Source organism: Cebus imitator, unplaced genomic scaffold (genome assembly GCF_001604975.1).
Source record: "Cebus imitator isolate Cc_AM_T3 unplaced genomic scaffold, Cebus_imitator-1.0 Scaffold3, whole genome shotgun sequence".
Lineage (NCBI taxonomy): Eukaryota > Metazoa > Chordata > Mammalia > Primates > Cebidae > Cebus > Cebus imitator.
Window position 1 is genome coordinate 12,417,985 of NW_016107318.1, and position 16,177 is coordinate 12,434,161.

Sequence of the window (16,177 nt, forward strand, 5' to 3'; positions counted from 1 at the left end):
TGATATAGGAAGATAAAATAGAAGTTAACTAGGTAAAAAGAGTAGTTAATTGGAACAATGTATACAAAGGCCCTGAGGTAGTAGGAAACAAGGCTTTTTCTAGGCTGAAAGAACACTCATGTTTGTGGACACTAAGGAAGTGAGGTTGGAGTGTATATAATAGCTAGACTTATAGGAATTCATATAAACGTATGATGAGTTCATATAAATATATATAAACATATATAAACGTGATTTCCTATACCTTATAGGAAAACATATGAATTTTGGTCTTTATCCCAAAAGAAATTGCAAATCAATAAATTGTTTTAATTGGGAAAGAGGTAAGATGATTCAATTTGCATATCTAAAATATTATTTCTAAAGTATTAAGGTAATAGTGTATTAGATTGCTTTTCTTAATTAAATTACTTAATCATCACAATATTTATATTAGATGTATACTATGTTCACTTTAAGGATAAGTTATGATGTAGAGAGTTAAAATAAGTTTTCTGAGGTCACCTAGCTACAAAGTAATGAAAAACAATTTTAAATCCATATCTCTGGTCTTACCGAAATTCAACTACGCATGCCACTAAACCACAGATATTGACAAAATACAATTTTGAGAGATATTTGATAAAATAAAAGTCTGAAGGCCAGGGTAGCAGATGGCAACGGAGTAACATAGGTTAGGCAACAAAGAGTAATAAAACTTCTAAGCCTTCTAGAAGACTCCCCCACCAAAATAACCTAAAATATTTTTGTCTAATGGGCTAACAGAGAAATAAATTTTAAGGAAATAATCATCCTTTCCACCTTTGCCTCTGAAACTATATTTTGCTGATCAGCCTGGCGTTCACTTTCACAAAACTATAGCCGATGTCAACTGGATATTTAGGATGAGAGAAGTAAGCAATTCCAAGCATTGACAAGTACAAAACCAGCCATCCTAATGAGCCATATTCATCAAAATGAGTAAGTCTTTTCATCTGCCGCAGATTACCCTAGAGTTGTGTTTTTCTCTGCCGTTTTGCTTATTTAGCTGGGCACAGAAGATATTCATTAAGAGGCAGAACTGGCAGTCCCAAATACCTTTCTGTCTTGGAGAGGCCTTGCATACATACTGATAATTGGTGTGATAAAATGAAGCCCTCAGAAAGTCTTTGTGTGGATAATATCACACTTTGTCAATCAAAGAAAAAAAAATTGATAGTGCAATGCAGCCCTTTTTGTACCCATAAAACAATTCAAATGACTTTGCTCAACCCCAAGTTTGTTGGCAAATCTGTAGCTGAAAATAACAAATAATGCCTATATTTTTATATCATTTCCCCAATTGGGGGTAAGTTGTTTTTCTGTTAAAAGGGGAAGTGAGAAATTATAAAATAATTATACATTGGCACAATAATTCTTGAACATAAAACACAGTCATTTTAAACACAGCAGTCTCACTTGTCTCTGTTTTATGTATTGGAGTTCTTTGTAATGTTTTACTGGATAAAAACAGTCCACAATTATAAAAATGTTTGAAAACCACTGCTATAGTGGTGACTATGTTATCCTTGAAAGTAGGAGTCCAACTAGTTTCCAAAGAACACATAAGGAAGTAGGGTAACATAAATAATCTAATTTACTTCTGAAGAATTTAATTAGATATATTCAAAATTTTAGTGATTCCCTTTATTTACAAAACAGAAAATTTATTTTTAAAATAGTTAATTTAATAGTTATAATCCAAAGTTTTAGATACAGTAGATCAGAACAAAATAATATATATAAGGTTTTGAATATGAAAGGAAATTTCAGGCTTTATGAATTGATAGTTATCTCAAAAATTCTTAAGTATCTCCATTCCTAAAATATAAAATGCTTCATAAATCCTCCAGATATAAGAAAATAAAATTTTATTTTATAACTAAACTTCAATGTTTGAAAGATAAGAAACTGTTTCTCAAAGCTAAAACTGATTTGTTTAGATATTAGATATTTAGATTAATATCTAAATTTTAATATAAGTATTATTTTTCCCCAAATGTCTTATAACTTAGGAAAATATGGCAAAAGTAATTTACCTGAGAAATTTGTAAGATACATTTCAAGCTAATCAAAAAAGAAAAAATATCAAAGCATACTCATAACTGCATTAAACAGAATTGCATGGTGGCCAGAATAACAAGAGCCAAGGAAGAAACCCTGGAAACTCAACAGTTGGAATTGTTGAGTTGCCACTATGTTGATGCCAGTCCACTCAGAGGCAGTTATGCTAAGAAGGAAAAAAGCTATCTTTTAAAATATAAGTGCTAAACTAGTACTAAAGAAATAAAGATTTGGAATAGGTTGGCATTCCTGATGGCATCACTGAGCCACTTATACCAGACAGATGCTTAACCATTTGATCCCTTGCCATGCCAGAACTGGTTATGTGACTTGTTTTGGCCAATGGAATGCAAATGGACATAAAATATGCTATGTGTGAGCAGAAGCTTTCATTGAACTTTAGTCGGCCATTTTCGCCTCTTGCTCCTATCCTTTACCAGAAAAACAGCACATCTGAGATGAAGGCTACTCCTTCAGCCTGGATCCTGGAGTGAGAACACTGAGTAAAGAGAGCTGAGTGGAGTTGCTGTCCCACGTCTGTAGGGGAGAAATGAAGGTTTGTGATGTAAGCCACTGAGATGTTTTGAGATTATAATTACCACTGCAAAAGCTAACTGGAAGAAAGGGTAAAATAAGTATCTTAGTTAAGCTACTAATCATTAATACTTATTTTATTTCCAGCTAAGGACATTCCTAGATTATGTATCCATGACTAAGGGATTCTCATTCTACTTATTTGTACACCCTCTGGGCAAGAATTTATAGCATGTCTCAAATGACAGAACTCAGCAGTGAAAAATTCTGAAAATGAAGAGCTCTAGGAAAAGGTACCACATAGGGGGCAAATTGCAAATGGGTATATGCTTGCCCAGAGAATCCCACAGCATGGATCCCTTGGTAGCTACAGTGGTGCAAGAGGCTAAGGAAGTGCTTGAGATGGGTGGCTTAAAATAAATTCTATCAATGGTTTCTACTCTTCTACTCATCTTAGGAATCCAAGTATGAAAGGACCAGTAGTAAATTGCCCTTCCAAACTGTAAAGCATAGTGAGTAAAAATAGAAGAAATTAGTATTAAGAAAAATTGGTATGTATTTGTATATTTTCATGCCAAAAAATAATTAAAACAAAGCCAAGATAGCAATATAAAGTGAGTCACTCTAATGTATATCAGATTTTCATGTATTTAAACACTTTTTTCTTAAAAAGAGCTTTTAATTATTTTTCCCTATAGAAATGTTCAATTCATTTCCAGTAATTTTATATAGGAATAAGTGTTTATATAAGTTGATGCTTCTTCAATATGTCAGTGTAATTCAGTTTCCTTCATTCTATCAATGTTCTAGTTATACATGAATAAATTAGTTCCCTCTCCAGATTCTCCAGTCAACAAATTGTACCTATATGTATCCAGTTTCTTATGCCAGAAATCTTGGAATAATCCTTGATACCACACATTCTTTCATTAGCCCTCACCTACTGTCAATTCAGCAACGAATCCAATGCCTTCTACAAAGCTTATTTCACTTCCATCTACCTCTTTCCACTTCCACCACCAAAATTCTAGCCCAAGATAATTTATTGTCCAACTCACTGTAAACATGTCCTAATTCATGAATCCCTATTTCCTCTCTGACCTTTGTCTAAGTAGAAGTTATGTAAACATAGCAGCCCAAGTAATCATTTAAAACTGTCAATCACTTCACACCACGTTTGTGTTTATAAATGCTTAATGACTTTGCACAGAATGCATAGGATAAACAAATTCTTAACTTTGGCAGTAAGTCCTTGGATATCTGGCTCATGTTTACCTGATATCATGCCAGTCTCCCCCTGCTCCCCATATCCCATCACATTGACCTCCTGTCAATCACATTGCCCTCCAATGTGCCATCTTCTTCATCCTCTTCTGATTTAAAGCTTTTGCATTTGCCATTTGCCTTGCCTAGAATTCTGTTCTGTTTGTCTGGCTAACTTCTGTCATCTTAGAGGTTTTGTTTAAATAGTAGTTCATCAAAAATGCTACTTCTCAGAAATTCAAAATATTCACTTAAGTAGCTTGGTCTTTTTCTTCTTAGGTTTTATCATAATTTGTAATCATATATCCCTAGATTTATTATTTGGTTAAGGTCTATCTATATCATTAGACTGTAAACTCCATGAAATTAGAGACCAGGTTTGTACTCAGCCATGCCTAACATGAGGCCTGACACACAGTAAATATTTAGGCTGAATGAACGCAGGTGAGAACTTAATTTATTAAACAGAAAAAAGTTGCAGATTCCAGTACATATGGTAGATTTTTATTATAAAAGTTCTCCCAACAATATACAGAATGAGAAAATATATTTAATCCTGGTTTCTCTGATTTGTTTACAAATCTGAGCAGCCGTTCCTAAGCTGTACAATAACACTAGTGTAGTTCTTAGATTCTGGTGTATTAAAATATGGTTGTGCACAAAGTTACCAACTGAGAAAGTCAAAGTGCTTAAGACTTATAAAATTTTCTCAAATAGGTTGATCTCTTGAACTTTTAAATAACATCTTTATGTATTAAATGATAGCTTCCTTAAAAATTATATCTTTTATCAGTCATAAAATGTAATATATTTTTATATTATGATCCAAATTAGTGGCATGCTTATTTCTGTAGTTGTGACATTATAAACTGGACATCAGGATTCTACTTTTAATAGAATAGGATTCCACTTATACTTTGTCTCTCAAACTCAATAAATTTGAGCAAGAGGGAGGAGGCCATTCTCTATTAACAAACAACTCTCCAAATCCCAACATATCAATGCTTTCTTTCTTTCTTACATGACATATCAAATACATATGTGCCTGGAGGACTGCATTTAGTGTAGTTATTCATGGACAAGGACTATGGAGGCTCTATCATGACACGTGCTTCCACAATTGCCAGATCAGGGAAAGAGCAAATAGTGCACTGGGTCATAAACACTTCTATTTAGATCAGATGCAGTGGCTTATGCCTATAAACCCGACACTTTGGGAGGCCAAAGTGGGAAGACTGCTATGGCAAGATGCTGGCTCTACAAAAAAAAAAAAAAAAAAGAGAGAGAGAGAGAGACAGATACTCCTTACCTTTTGTTCTGATTGCCTCAACCAAAGCAAGTCATATGGCTATGGTTGGGAACACAATCTCATGATGTTCTCAGCAAGGAGGAGGAGGAGGAATTGAAGGGAACCGTGCTAATGGCTACAAGAGTCATTTAGAGGAAATCAGAAGAATAACTGCAACAATTAATTCACTGAACCATTCATTCACACAACATGGATCTTTTTCTGTACCAGGCTGTGAGCTAGTTTGCTTGGGATAAAATATCTAGTGAGTCTCTACATATGTGCTGCTTTGGGAAACAGTCATTTAAAGAATTATTTAAACGGTGATGCTAGGAATGAATGAATGGTCCATTTATTGAAGTATTCTAAAAATACCAATATAAAGTGAACTTCGTGTGATCATATAAACCATACAATTTAAAGGTTTAACCTTTTTAATGTTTTTAAAAGAGATATGTGGGGAAGGTAACCAAGGGATTCTGAAGTTTCATTAAACTATATTCATATTCAATTTAATGATGATCTTGACTTAGTGTGAGGGTAAATTTCTCACTTGGCTCACATCCAGAAGAGAGTACAAAACCCAAGTAACATTTTAGGGTTTTTTATTACCTTCCTTTTTAATATAAATACTAGAAACTATTATGTTTTATTATGTGACTTCATCAGATTATAACTCTTGACACTCAATAAAGTTTCTATCTTCTACACTAAAATATGCTATTTTTTCCATTGTTAAGCCATAATATTAAAACCATTAAGTGACATTTAAAACAAGGAAGTATTCATCCATGTTACCAGAACTAAAATACAACTTTTTTCATGCATTTCTATCTATTTTTCACACATGATTACATAAAGAAATTCTACTAGGAAAGAGGGGAAGGAGAGTAACAACATATCCCCTTACACAAATTATGGATAAATTTACACATGATTATTATATGGAACTTAAACATGCATAGTTGTTTCTAGTAGTTTCTTCCTGTACCAAAATACAAGAAGCATCATCTTTGTATCCAGCCTCCTGTGTTCACATCCCATATTGACATCTACAATGCTTGAGTTTCAGTGGCTTGCTTTTTGTCTGCAGGAAGCAAACCTTAGATATGACAAGGCACAAGAAGCAAGCAAACAAAAAACATCCTTTCTCCTTATATTACATGTGTTAATAACTTCTTGTTAAATACAACTAGATAGTGCAAAAGATAAAACAGGTATTATTATGGAGTAATTCAAACCCTGGACTGGGAGAGGTTGACATCTTGTCTTACTGTTAACACCTAGACTGAGAACAGTTAGATTTTGTCATGTAAAATGGTGTGGGATTATATTCACAGATGCAGAAATATGTTCTGTTCTATCACACCCACGAGCCTCTGAACAGTACACTGAAAGCTGGCTTGAGAAAGAACTATTTTACAAATGAAAAGCATAGCTAATGTGCTGATATGTGATGCATTCATTTAGTCGTCATGGTGTTTCTTCAATTTAAAACATTATTTCTTTACTAAGGAGTTATGTCTTTTAAAGAGGGTTATTAGATGGGATTGTGTAGGTATGTAGATACCTTGTTTAATCAAAGCTTTTATTTGTAAACATTTCTACATTTCATTGTTTATAGTACATCGTTTAAGAGATTTATGTCCTAATTTCAGAAATGCTTTATAATAATTGCTAATATGGTTTGCTTGTGGGTTATAAAACATCTTGCCTTAAGTTTATCAGGAATCAAAGCTTCTAGATACTGTGGACTAAGAATTTCAGCATTAGAAAAATATAAATGAAACATTTATTTCAAATTTGTCTTGCAACAGAAGAAATAAGTCATAACAGGTGTATAACCAGATATTTGGATGAAGGAAGGATCTTACTATTTCAAAGGACCTTCCAAAATAACCATTTTATTTATTTATTTTTTTGAGACAATCTCACTGTATCAGCAAGTCTGGAGTACAGTAGCGTGATCTCAACTCACTGCAATCTCTGCCTTCTAAGCTAAAGCGATCTTCCTACTTCAGCTTCCTGAGTAGCTGGGACTACAAGTGAGCACCGCCCTTAGAAAATTTTTTTTAAAAAATGTAGATACGACGTATTGCTATATTGCGCAGGTTGGTCTCACACTCTTGGACTCAAAAGATCCTTCTGCCTCAGGCTCCCAAAGTGCTGGATTACAGTCACAAGCCACTACACTCAACCCAAAATGTAACTTAATAATGCAAAAATTTTCTCAAAAATGAGTGTTTTACAAATTCCAACTGTATTATATTTTATTTTCCCAATTAGAATGTTTTCCTAATCAATATTTAAAGTAATAGTTTATAGAAAGCCCTAACAGCACTTAAAATCCTTCTTGTTTTTTGGTCAGAAAACTCACTGGTTGACCCCTAATTAAATTAGCAAATTTAGAAGATAAGTAATTTATTTAAAATGAATTGAACATGTCATCATTATCCAACATTCATTTAGGGGGCATTATCCTAAAAAGATCAATAATTTGAAAAGAACATATTAATTTTAATATTTTAAGAAATAATATAGAATCCAAATTTAAAATGCTTCAATATTAGTAAAAATTCCATATTTCTTAAATAAAGATCTTTTTAAAAATAGAATACTTGATATATGTTAAATTTATAGCATGGGAGTCTGCCTAGACAGTCAAGTCAAAGTGGAGGATAAGGCAATTGTCCAAAATGCTTAAGCCAAATGAAAACTCAGGGCATAATTCAGGCCAAAAATTAAACTCAGATTGAAATTCAGGCCAAAAATTAAATGAAAAGAGATGTTTTTTGGAGAGTGTCATCAAATTGACTAGCTATATTAATTGGATCTATTGAATTAAAGTTCCTTTCTCTCTTCTACTTTGCTTGGGTATAAGAGACTCCAATAGTTCCAAGGGTATGGTTTTACTGGCAGAGAGTGGGAGCCACGAGACCTGGTTCTATTGCTATTTCTCCCATTAACAGTTGGGTGACCCTCAGCAAGAAAGTAAACTCAGTGGGGCCTCAGTTTCCTTTTTTTATAAAATGAGACCCTCTAAATTCCTTTCCAGCTCTGAAGTGTTATAAACTCCTGAAATAGTAAGATTACAGCTATGTGTGTGTGTGTGCATGTGTGTTGTGAAATAGAACAATTATAGCTGTGTGTGTATGTGTGTGGTGTGCCCAGTGTTCAACAATACGATATCACCCTAAGGACTTCACTAATATTTAACACTCGCTCTAAGTTTAACTAGGTATTTGATTTAATTACAATAGCTTTCATAATTGTCTTAAGAAATTAATCACACTTGATATGGGGAAGACTTTTTTTTTAATGTCTTGAATTACACTGATCAGAATAACACTGGAGAGTAACTATGTAATTTTATGAGTACTCAAAATATGTGGTCCAATGTATATCTCCATCCGACATGGCTCTGCAAGGTGCCTACTGGTGGTAAGAACTACAATGATGAATACTTTTGATGCAGAACACTTAAGTAATTAGTATTTAAGAAGTCTATTATTTGCAATTTTTAATTGTTTTAGTTACACCAACTATGCATGTTAATTCTTTAAGTTCAGTGGGCATATTTTAGCTTTCTGTCCATTACTTACCTTTTTCGTGCAACAAATGTCTTCATAATAATTGGGCACTATCTTAATAAGGTTCATTTCTTACCTTTCCTTCCATTATCGAATAACTTGAAAATACAGCCAAACATCTATAAAGTAATTTGCCACTACACCAGAGTATCCTTCTTTTTCAATAATATAAAATCCTGTAGTTTCTCAGTGACTTGTCTAACAGCTCTTTTCCAACTGTTTGTCCCATATTTTCCTCCGTTAGCTCTGTTTTTCTGTTTTTCATGGTACCATTTCTTTTTACCAATGACAATTTCATGATAATGATAGTACTTATGCTATCAGTTTAAAGTCAGCTACCTCTTTTCTATAATTGAAATCAACAGCTTCTCACTTGTTCTCTTACTACTTTACCTCTTGAGTACCACAAAATTTAAATATCTCCCTCATCTGACCCACCCTGTTACACACACACAAGTATCCTCCAGCTCCATTGCTTTTAACTGAAGCAATTTGTTATGATACTACCTTGGGCATACCTATCCCCTGGTGTTAAATATGCTTTTAATCTTACTGAACTTCATGTACAGCAAAAATATCCTGGCACAACTGAAGAAACTGCATCTTTAAGAAGCCTAAAAATGAATTCATTAAACAATGTAAACAACTACTCCATTGATAAAATATTTAAATAGATCATGTCAATGGTGCTAGACATTCCAATGCTTCTTTCAAACAACTACTATTCCTTTCACGTATATTGAAGTAAAATAATATTTTGTATAGAGATTTTAAGTAGTTTATTAAACAATGAACAATAAAATGAGAATGAGTGTACACAGGAAATCCTTTGGGTTATTAATGTATTTAATGTTTTTCCCATGTCTTTGAATGACAAATGTTAATGTTTCTATTATGATTAATAATTTAATTAGCATATGTGATACCTCCCCAGACGCTTAATTATCAAGTGTATCATCATAGTTTCAAAATAGACGTGACAGCTATTGACTCGAAATTTGCTTTATTGAAAACTTCCATAATGTACTTTTGTATGACAGATTCTACTAGATTAATATTTCTGTCATGAATGAATTATTCCAGGATAATAAGCAACAGTATTTTCTATGCCTGTGTTAAATAATAGCACACACACAAAAAAGCATTATGGTGTATTATTGCCAAAATGCAGTTTTGAAAAGCTGGTTCAAAATCTCAATTTTTCTTTGTACACCAGGAAAAACTTCTGTAATCTACAGGTTCCAATTATTTACTGAACTTCAATTTATATCATGAAGGAGAGAGCACACAATGGAGAAAGATGAAATCTTTGAAGCCAAATCTATGCTTAAATCTTAGCCCATCACTTTCCAAGTGGCATGGATTAGCCAGTTGCTGTCTTTGAGCCTCAGTTTTCTAATCTTTATAACGGTGATAATCATGCTTCCTATAGGATTATTTTGAAGTAAGGCACCTGATTCATTGCAGGAGTTTAGCAAGTGGTAACTTATGATTACAGTTCAGATACTATGGTCAGGAAGCAATATGACAAGTGATGCTCATGGGTTTCTGAGCATATTCACTTTATTCTGAGATGGGAAATAGATATATTTATTTAAATAGCATGCTTTTAATTATACCATTATATAATATACATAATTATACTATGCTATCACTAAACACAACCACACACACACATACCCCCCCACATTACTACAGAAAAACTAATCTGTACAAAAAGTTTATACTTCACTCTTCTAAAATTTCCAAACCACATTTCATGTACCTCTTTGTCCTATTTGGTATGCCCTACAGTTATAAAATAGTAATTATTGCCACCTCTATTTTATCTTGTTAAAAGAAGCTTATTACCTAAGATTGCATATGAGTTGTGGATATATCTAAGTTTTTCTTACTCATCTTTCGCTATCTCAGGGTAATACTCTACAGTCGTTTCTATAAATATATGATTATTTCTAAGGATTCAAACCTGAGTCACATAAATAACATAGTTAAAAGCCGCATAAAGAAAATATACTACTCATTTGTGGCAACCATCATCCAAATATTGCTGATTTATAGTGCCATTTTTCATTTTGAGTTTTTATTGACAATTCACAAATCAGTTTTTTAAAACATATGTAAAGCCTGTCTATGAATCTCCTTTTTGTTTTTTTGTTTCCTCAGAATATAATTTGCTACATTATAGGTTCAAATAGCTATCTTTATATTAAAATTATATATTTTTAACGTTGTAACATTGAAGAGTCTCTATTGAAGATGGATGTTGACTACTAAACTAAAGAAATTCAGAGTGAAAACTTCAAGATTCTCCAAAGAGCCTAGAGTCATCTCCAATGATATTGTTCCTTGGCAATAGAAATTACTTAATGGTAAGTCAGCCTGTCATTAAAAAAAAAAAAAAAAAAAAAAAAAAGTCTGTACTATGTCACAGATTTGAATTAACATTCCCCCAAAGTCATCTTGCAAATTTACATGGCTCCAAAAAAGAATGTGGATGATACTCTTCAAAGCAGCCTTGTTACTAGAGACACAAAATACACCAAATAATGTCTTTCGATGATAGTGTGGCTATTATAACTGTTTTGTTCAACAGCATATATGTTTATTTTTTTCAAAAAAAACTATGAAATAATTTATGTGAGCAAAAGGCAGTAAGAATTCACATAAATAATTCAGATGATAATTTATCAACAATTGGTTATTCTTTGTGTACTCTTTATCTGGGTAAGAAATGAAGTTATAATATCATGGAATGTGTGATTCCTTCTTATAGTAGGGCTATACTCATTCAGAAATAAAATTTTAGTATGTATAGGTGTAATTTTGATACATCAATTAAAAGCTAACATCAATATTTTACCTGTTCTAAAAAGTGAATGTTTTAAAGTTGTGATTAACAAGACCAGGTTTTTATATCAAATATTTCATCTTGTACTATGTACTGATATGAGAGAGATCTGGAAGTACCCCTTGGAATGAACATCATGTAGATAATATAGTTTATTACTTTCATAACCAATAAAATGCATGTTAATTTATATCTTCATAAATTTTTGAAATCCAAAGCAAATAAAAATGCAGAAACACAAAAACACTTTAAGCTTATGTTCAGTATTCTATAAAATAATTAGAAAAATTAAAAGCTTATAAAAGAAAGTGGAATAAGAATTTAATTGAGAAAATGATAATGCCAGCCCAAAGCTGCACTAAAATTCTGAATAAAACATGGCTACTGCAATTGGACCAGGCTTCTTTATGAAGTTGTTTCTAATTCTGAAGCCACATATGTGCAGTCACAAGTAATGTAGAAAGTGTTACCATGGTAAGTACACATTTTTTCTTGTATAGACAATTTTTTTTCTTAAAAATGTATAAAGAATTCTCACCTCATAAGTTATGAAAATTGACTGTTTTCCTTATCATTACATATTAGTATGATGCAATGCAGCATAAATATAAATAATCCACTTTTAAAAACTTTAGCCTAGTAAGATGGATTATAAAACATTCAGTGAAAATGAAATAAGAAATCTCAAGTCAGGTAACTCTAAATGTTGGGTTGTAAACAAGTCATATCTCTGCTAAATCAATAAATATTCTGGCCTCCGGACATTTTTCACAGGCCTGAGACACTTCAGGAGTTCAAACACAATCACTAAACACACTCCCAGTATATTTTAGTCCTATGACTCTTAAGGAAAAATAAAATCATTCCTACATCCCTACTTTCCCATATATATATATATATACACACACACACACACGCATACACACATACACACACATATATATATGTGTATATATATATGTCTCGAGGTAGTTCCTTTATAGTCCAGGAAGTAAATTCAAGGAAACCTGGATGGAGGCGTGACACTTGGACTGGGGAGGTGGTGTAATCTGTTGCGAATCACAGCAGGTTCTGAAGTGCTGGGGAACCCACGTGTGCAGGGGCTGGAGAACTTTTCCACCGCATCTCCCAGAAGAATTGCCTCATTTCAATACAGGGGGCTGACTGGAGCAAGGGGTGGGGGTGAAGGGTGGGCGGTTAAAAAAAAGGCAGAGGCGAAGCTTTCAAACCGTTCACGCATATCTACCTCTGCTTATTTTCCCTCTATTTCGCCTCCGATCAACTTTATTATTTTTCCCCTTTTTATAGGAGGACTTAAGCAATCGGGATGTTGAGCATCTCATAGGCTCAGGCTGGAACAAAGAAAATCGAGTTCCTAATACTGTATGTCTCCCGTTGGAGGGATCACGTGTCCTGCTTTCGCTGGAATGCACTCTTCTCGCCCACGCTATAAAAATCTCTATTGTGCTTAGAAATTTCGCTTAGGTTAGAATATGCTCACATAAAATTGCTTTTCATCCATCAGAAGAACCACATTTCGACATATACAGATACAAATTTATTTACCTGCTGACCCAGTTACCACTGCAGGTAAATTCGATATGTTGAAAGAGTATTGGAAAAGTAATCAAAAAGAGCAGGTAGAGTACCCTTGTGTCTTACCGGTCCCCACCCCACCGCTTTTTTTTTTTTTTTTTTTTGATATTAGTGTGTTTATTTTAGGTCTTTCTGATTTTTTTGTTGTTTTTTTTTTTTTTTTTTTTTTTAAATAATCTCCTTTGAAGGAGAACTTCGAAAGGAACGTGGGAGTTGCAGATGGCTCCTTTCTGAAGCTGATTCCCGGGAGTTGGGAAAGTGACCCCTTCTTTTTCCTGCCTTGCGCTGCACCCTCTCGCCCAACCCGCTAGCTTTGTGACTTGATGGGGAAGAGACAGACAGGGAAGAGTGGGAGGAGAGGGCGGAGGCGGGTCCTTTATTCAGCCCTGATGGCCGAGAAGTAGTGTAAGGAAGCAGTCTTGCAGCCATCTCCGTTATAATGAAGTCACACTATTTTAAAAGGCAATCTGTACCGTCCCCCAACCCCCACCCCCATTCTTGACTCTGCAAACAGTAAGACTAGAGACCACCGGTAGCCAATGTAATAGTCCGCCGCGAGCCAGGGTGTCATAATTACCTTAATGCTAATGTGCTTCCCTCCCTCTTTCCACGTAGGATCCGAAACACGTCCTGCATCCTTAATAACTCGGAGAGGAGGACGCAAGATTCTCAAGGGGATCCAGGGCTGGATTGGGAATAGGCAGGTTCACCAGCTTCTCGTGCCACACAAAGGAGATGTGTGGGCAGGAGTTGTCTAGCTGATGGGGAGGGAGGCAAGGTTCTCCCTGACTCCCAGGGAACGCGCTCCCCCACTTCTTTTCCTCCTCCAGTCTTTCATGCTCCTTAGTCCTCTCCATCCCCCCAAACCCCACCCTTTCCCTTCAATCCAATGACAAAAAAAAAAAAAAAAAAATCTTCTAATTCTATTTTTTTCAAACAGACATCGAGACATTGATACAACACCTTCCAAGATAAAGAGACAAGTGCGTCCTGCCACAAGTGTGTGTGAGTGTGAGTGTGTGTCACGACCAAACATGCGCTTCATCCCTCAGACACCTCTGGGAGAAAAGCTGACTGGAGATATCCAAGATAATAACGAGGAGCTAAACCTAATTTCAGATGAACCAATGGTCCCAGCACCAGCGCCCAGCATTTACCTTTCCTTTTCGCAGTATGTAACCCTTTAAGGTCTCTTGCCAGCTCAATCTACTCGGTGCTCCCATGCACCCGCCCGGTTAGCACCCCATTTCCAAATGCTCTGCAAGCTACCACATCATCGCCGCCTCCGCAGGCCACCGCACGAGCAGCTCCCCGCGAGCCTCGAAGCCTCCCGCCCTGCCACCCCCCCGCCCTCGGCCGGCCTCTGGGGTCCCACACCTCGCGCGCCTACAGTCACCGCGGCCGCACGCGGCTGGGCCCCCGCAGCACCCTCCGCCACGGAACGAGCGTGCCCTACTCACATCGCCGGCGGGAGAAACTGCCCATGAGGTTCCGGAGAGCGTAGCCGTGCAGCTGCCAACGGTTATTCCTTAAGTGTTCAGGTGTCCGCAGTAGAGTGGGCGCCAGGGTCCTCGAAGGAGGAGGAGAGGAGGGAAGGAGTAGACGGTAGGAAGAACAGGAGACTGAGGGGAATCCAGGAAGGTGTCACGTTAGACCATGATGCCGGTGCCCTTCAGGTGGACGGCTGGAGAGGTTCCCGCGGGAAGCCGCCGAGGGGAAGCCCGAAGGGCTAGCGGGGGAGGCAGGAGCGCGTCCACTCCCCAGCCTCAGCCTGCCCTGCGCGCCGCGCTAGCGACCGCGGCAGCAGCGGCGGCGGCGGCTGAGGCGCAGCTCCTTCCCCACCCCCAGAAGGCTCCACAGACAATAAATCCTGGGCGGAGAAGAGACGAGCAGGAAAGGCGAATCCTGCACCCAACTCCGTAACAACCCCTGCCGGTGGCCGCGCCTGTGCCGGGCGAGGATCCCCAGGGGCCAGGGCGCAGCGGGCGTCTTGGGGGGGCTGAGCGCTCCGCGGCTGCAGGCGGCTGTGGCGGTGGCCCGAGTGGGCGGCTGCAGGTCCCGCCGGCGAGAACCCACTGCACAGGGGCTGGGTGTCCGTAGCTTCAAGCCCGGTGTTCGTCCGGAGTGGGGTCTTCCTCAGTGCAGTGGCTCAGCGCACAGGTGCCAGGATTGGCAGGCGAGGAGGCGCTGCTCGCGGCTCTTGGCTGTGTCTCCCCGCTCTCCCCGCCCCCTCTCTTTTTTCCCCACCCCCTTTTCCGACGAAACCAGCTGCAGCTGCTTCAAAGTGTGAAAAATGTCAAGGAGATTTTCCAGTGATAGGAGGGGGTAACCATGTTCACAGCCCTCGGCCCCTTTTTGAGGTCCTCGCCCCTCTGACCTCTACTCGGGCTCCCCCAAATTATGAGAAGAGATATCCCAGTCCGGCGGAGAATTGAAACGATAGCTTTCTCCTGGCTCAGTCACCACAGGCTGCTTTTCGAGAACCGGACGAGGGGCCGAGCTCTCAGGGTTCCTCTTGTCTCCCTTGTTGTTCGAGGCAGGTGGCACGAATCTCAGCGCCGGGCGGAGCGCGGCCGTGGGCTCCTCCAGCTCGCGGGCCAGCCCCAGGCGCTCCGGCAGCGCGGCGCGGCGCCCTGCAGCGCGGCCGCCTGGGCGGCAGAAGCGGCTCCCGGCCTGCGCGCCCTCCCGCGCGCCCCTGCACCCGCACCAGCTCAATGAGGCTGCGCTCGCGGCTCCTCAGGAAGCTGCTCCTGCTATCTCAGCAAAGAGGCGGCCGGGAGCGCCTCCTCGGGGTTTCCTCCCCCGCCCGCCTTGCCTGCTGCAGGTTGTTGACTGCCAAGGAGAAAAGTCTCTGCTTGTGCGTCAGGTCGCTTCACATCAGTTACCGCATGGACCCTTGTGCCTGCTCTCAAGTCGTCTCCTCATTCTGGGGTTGCGGCGGCTGCCCTGGAAGTGCACAAAAAGAGAAGGGGT

General features: G+C 37.8%; 1 protein-coding gene across 10 annotated transcripts in view; it reads right to left on the reverse strand.

Moving 5' to 3' along the window:
• Window positions 1–15,378, reverse strand: part of LRRC7 (leucine rich repeat containing 7) — a 579,044-nt gene extending 563,666 nt beyond the window's left edge. For 4 of the 10 annotated variants that reach the window (XM_037739858.1, XM_037739854.1, XM_037739837.1 and 1 more), the window contains exon 1: window positions 14,474–14,562. In XM_037739858.1, the coding sequence (XP_037595786.1) occupies window positions 14,474–14,481 (8 nt within the window). In that variant the 5' untranslated portion in view covers window positions 14,482–14,562. The other 6 variants (XM_037739865.1, XM_037739868.1, XM_037739849.1 and 3 more) reach the window with 5 other exon arrangements.
• Window positions 15,379–16,177: the final 799 nt, after the last annotated feature.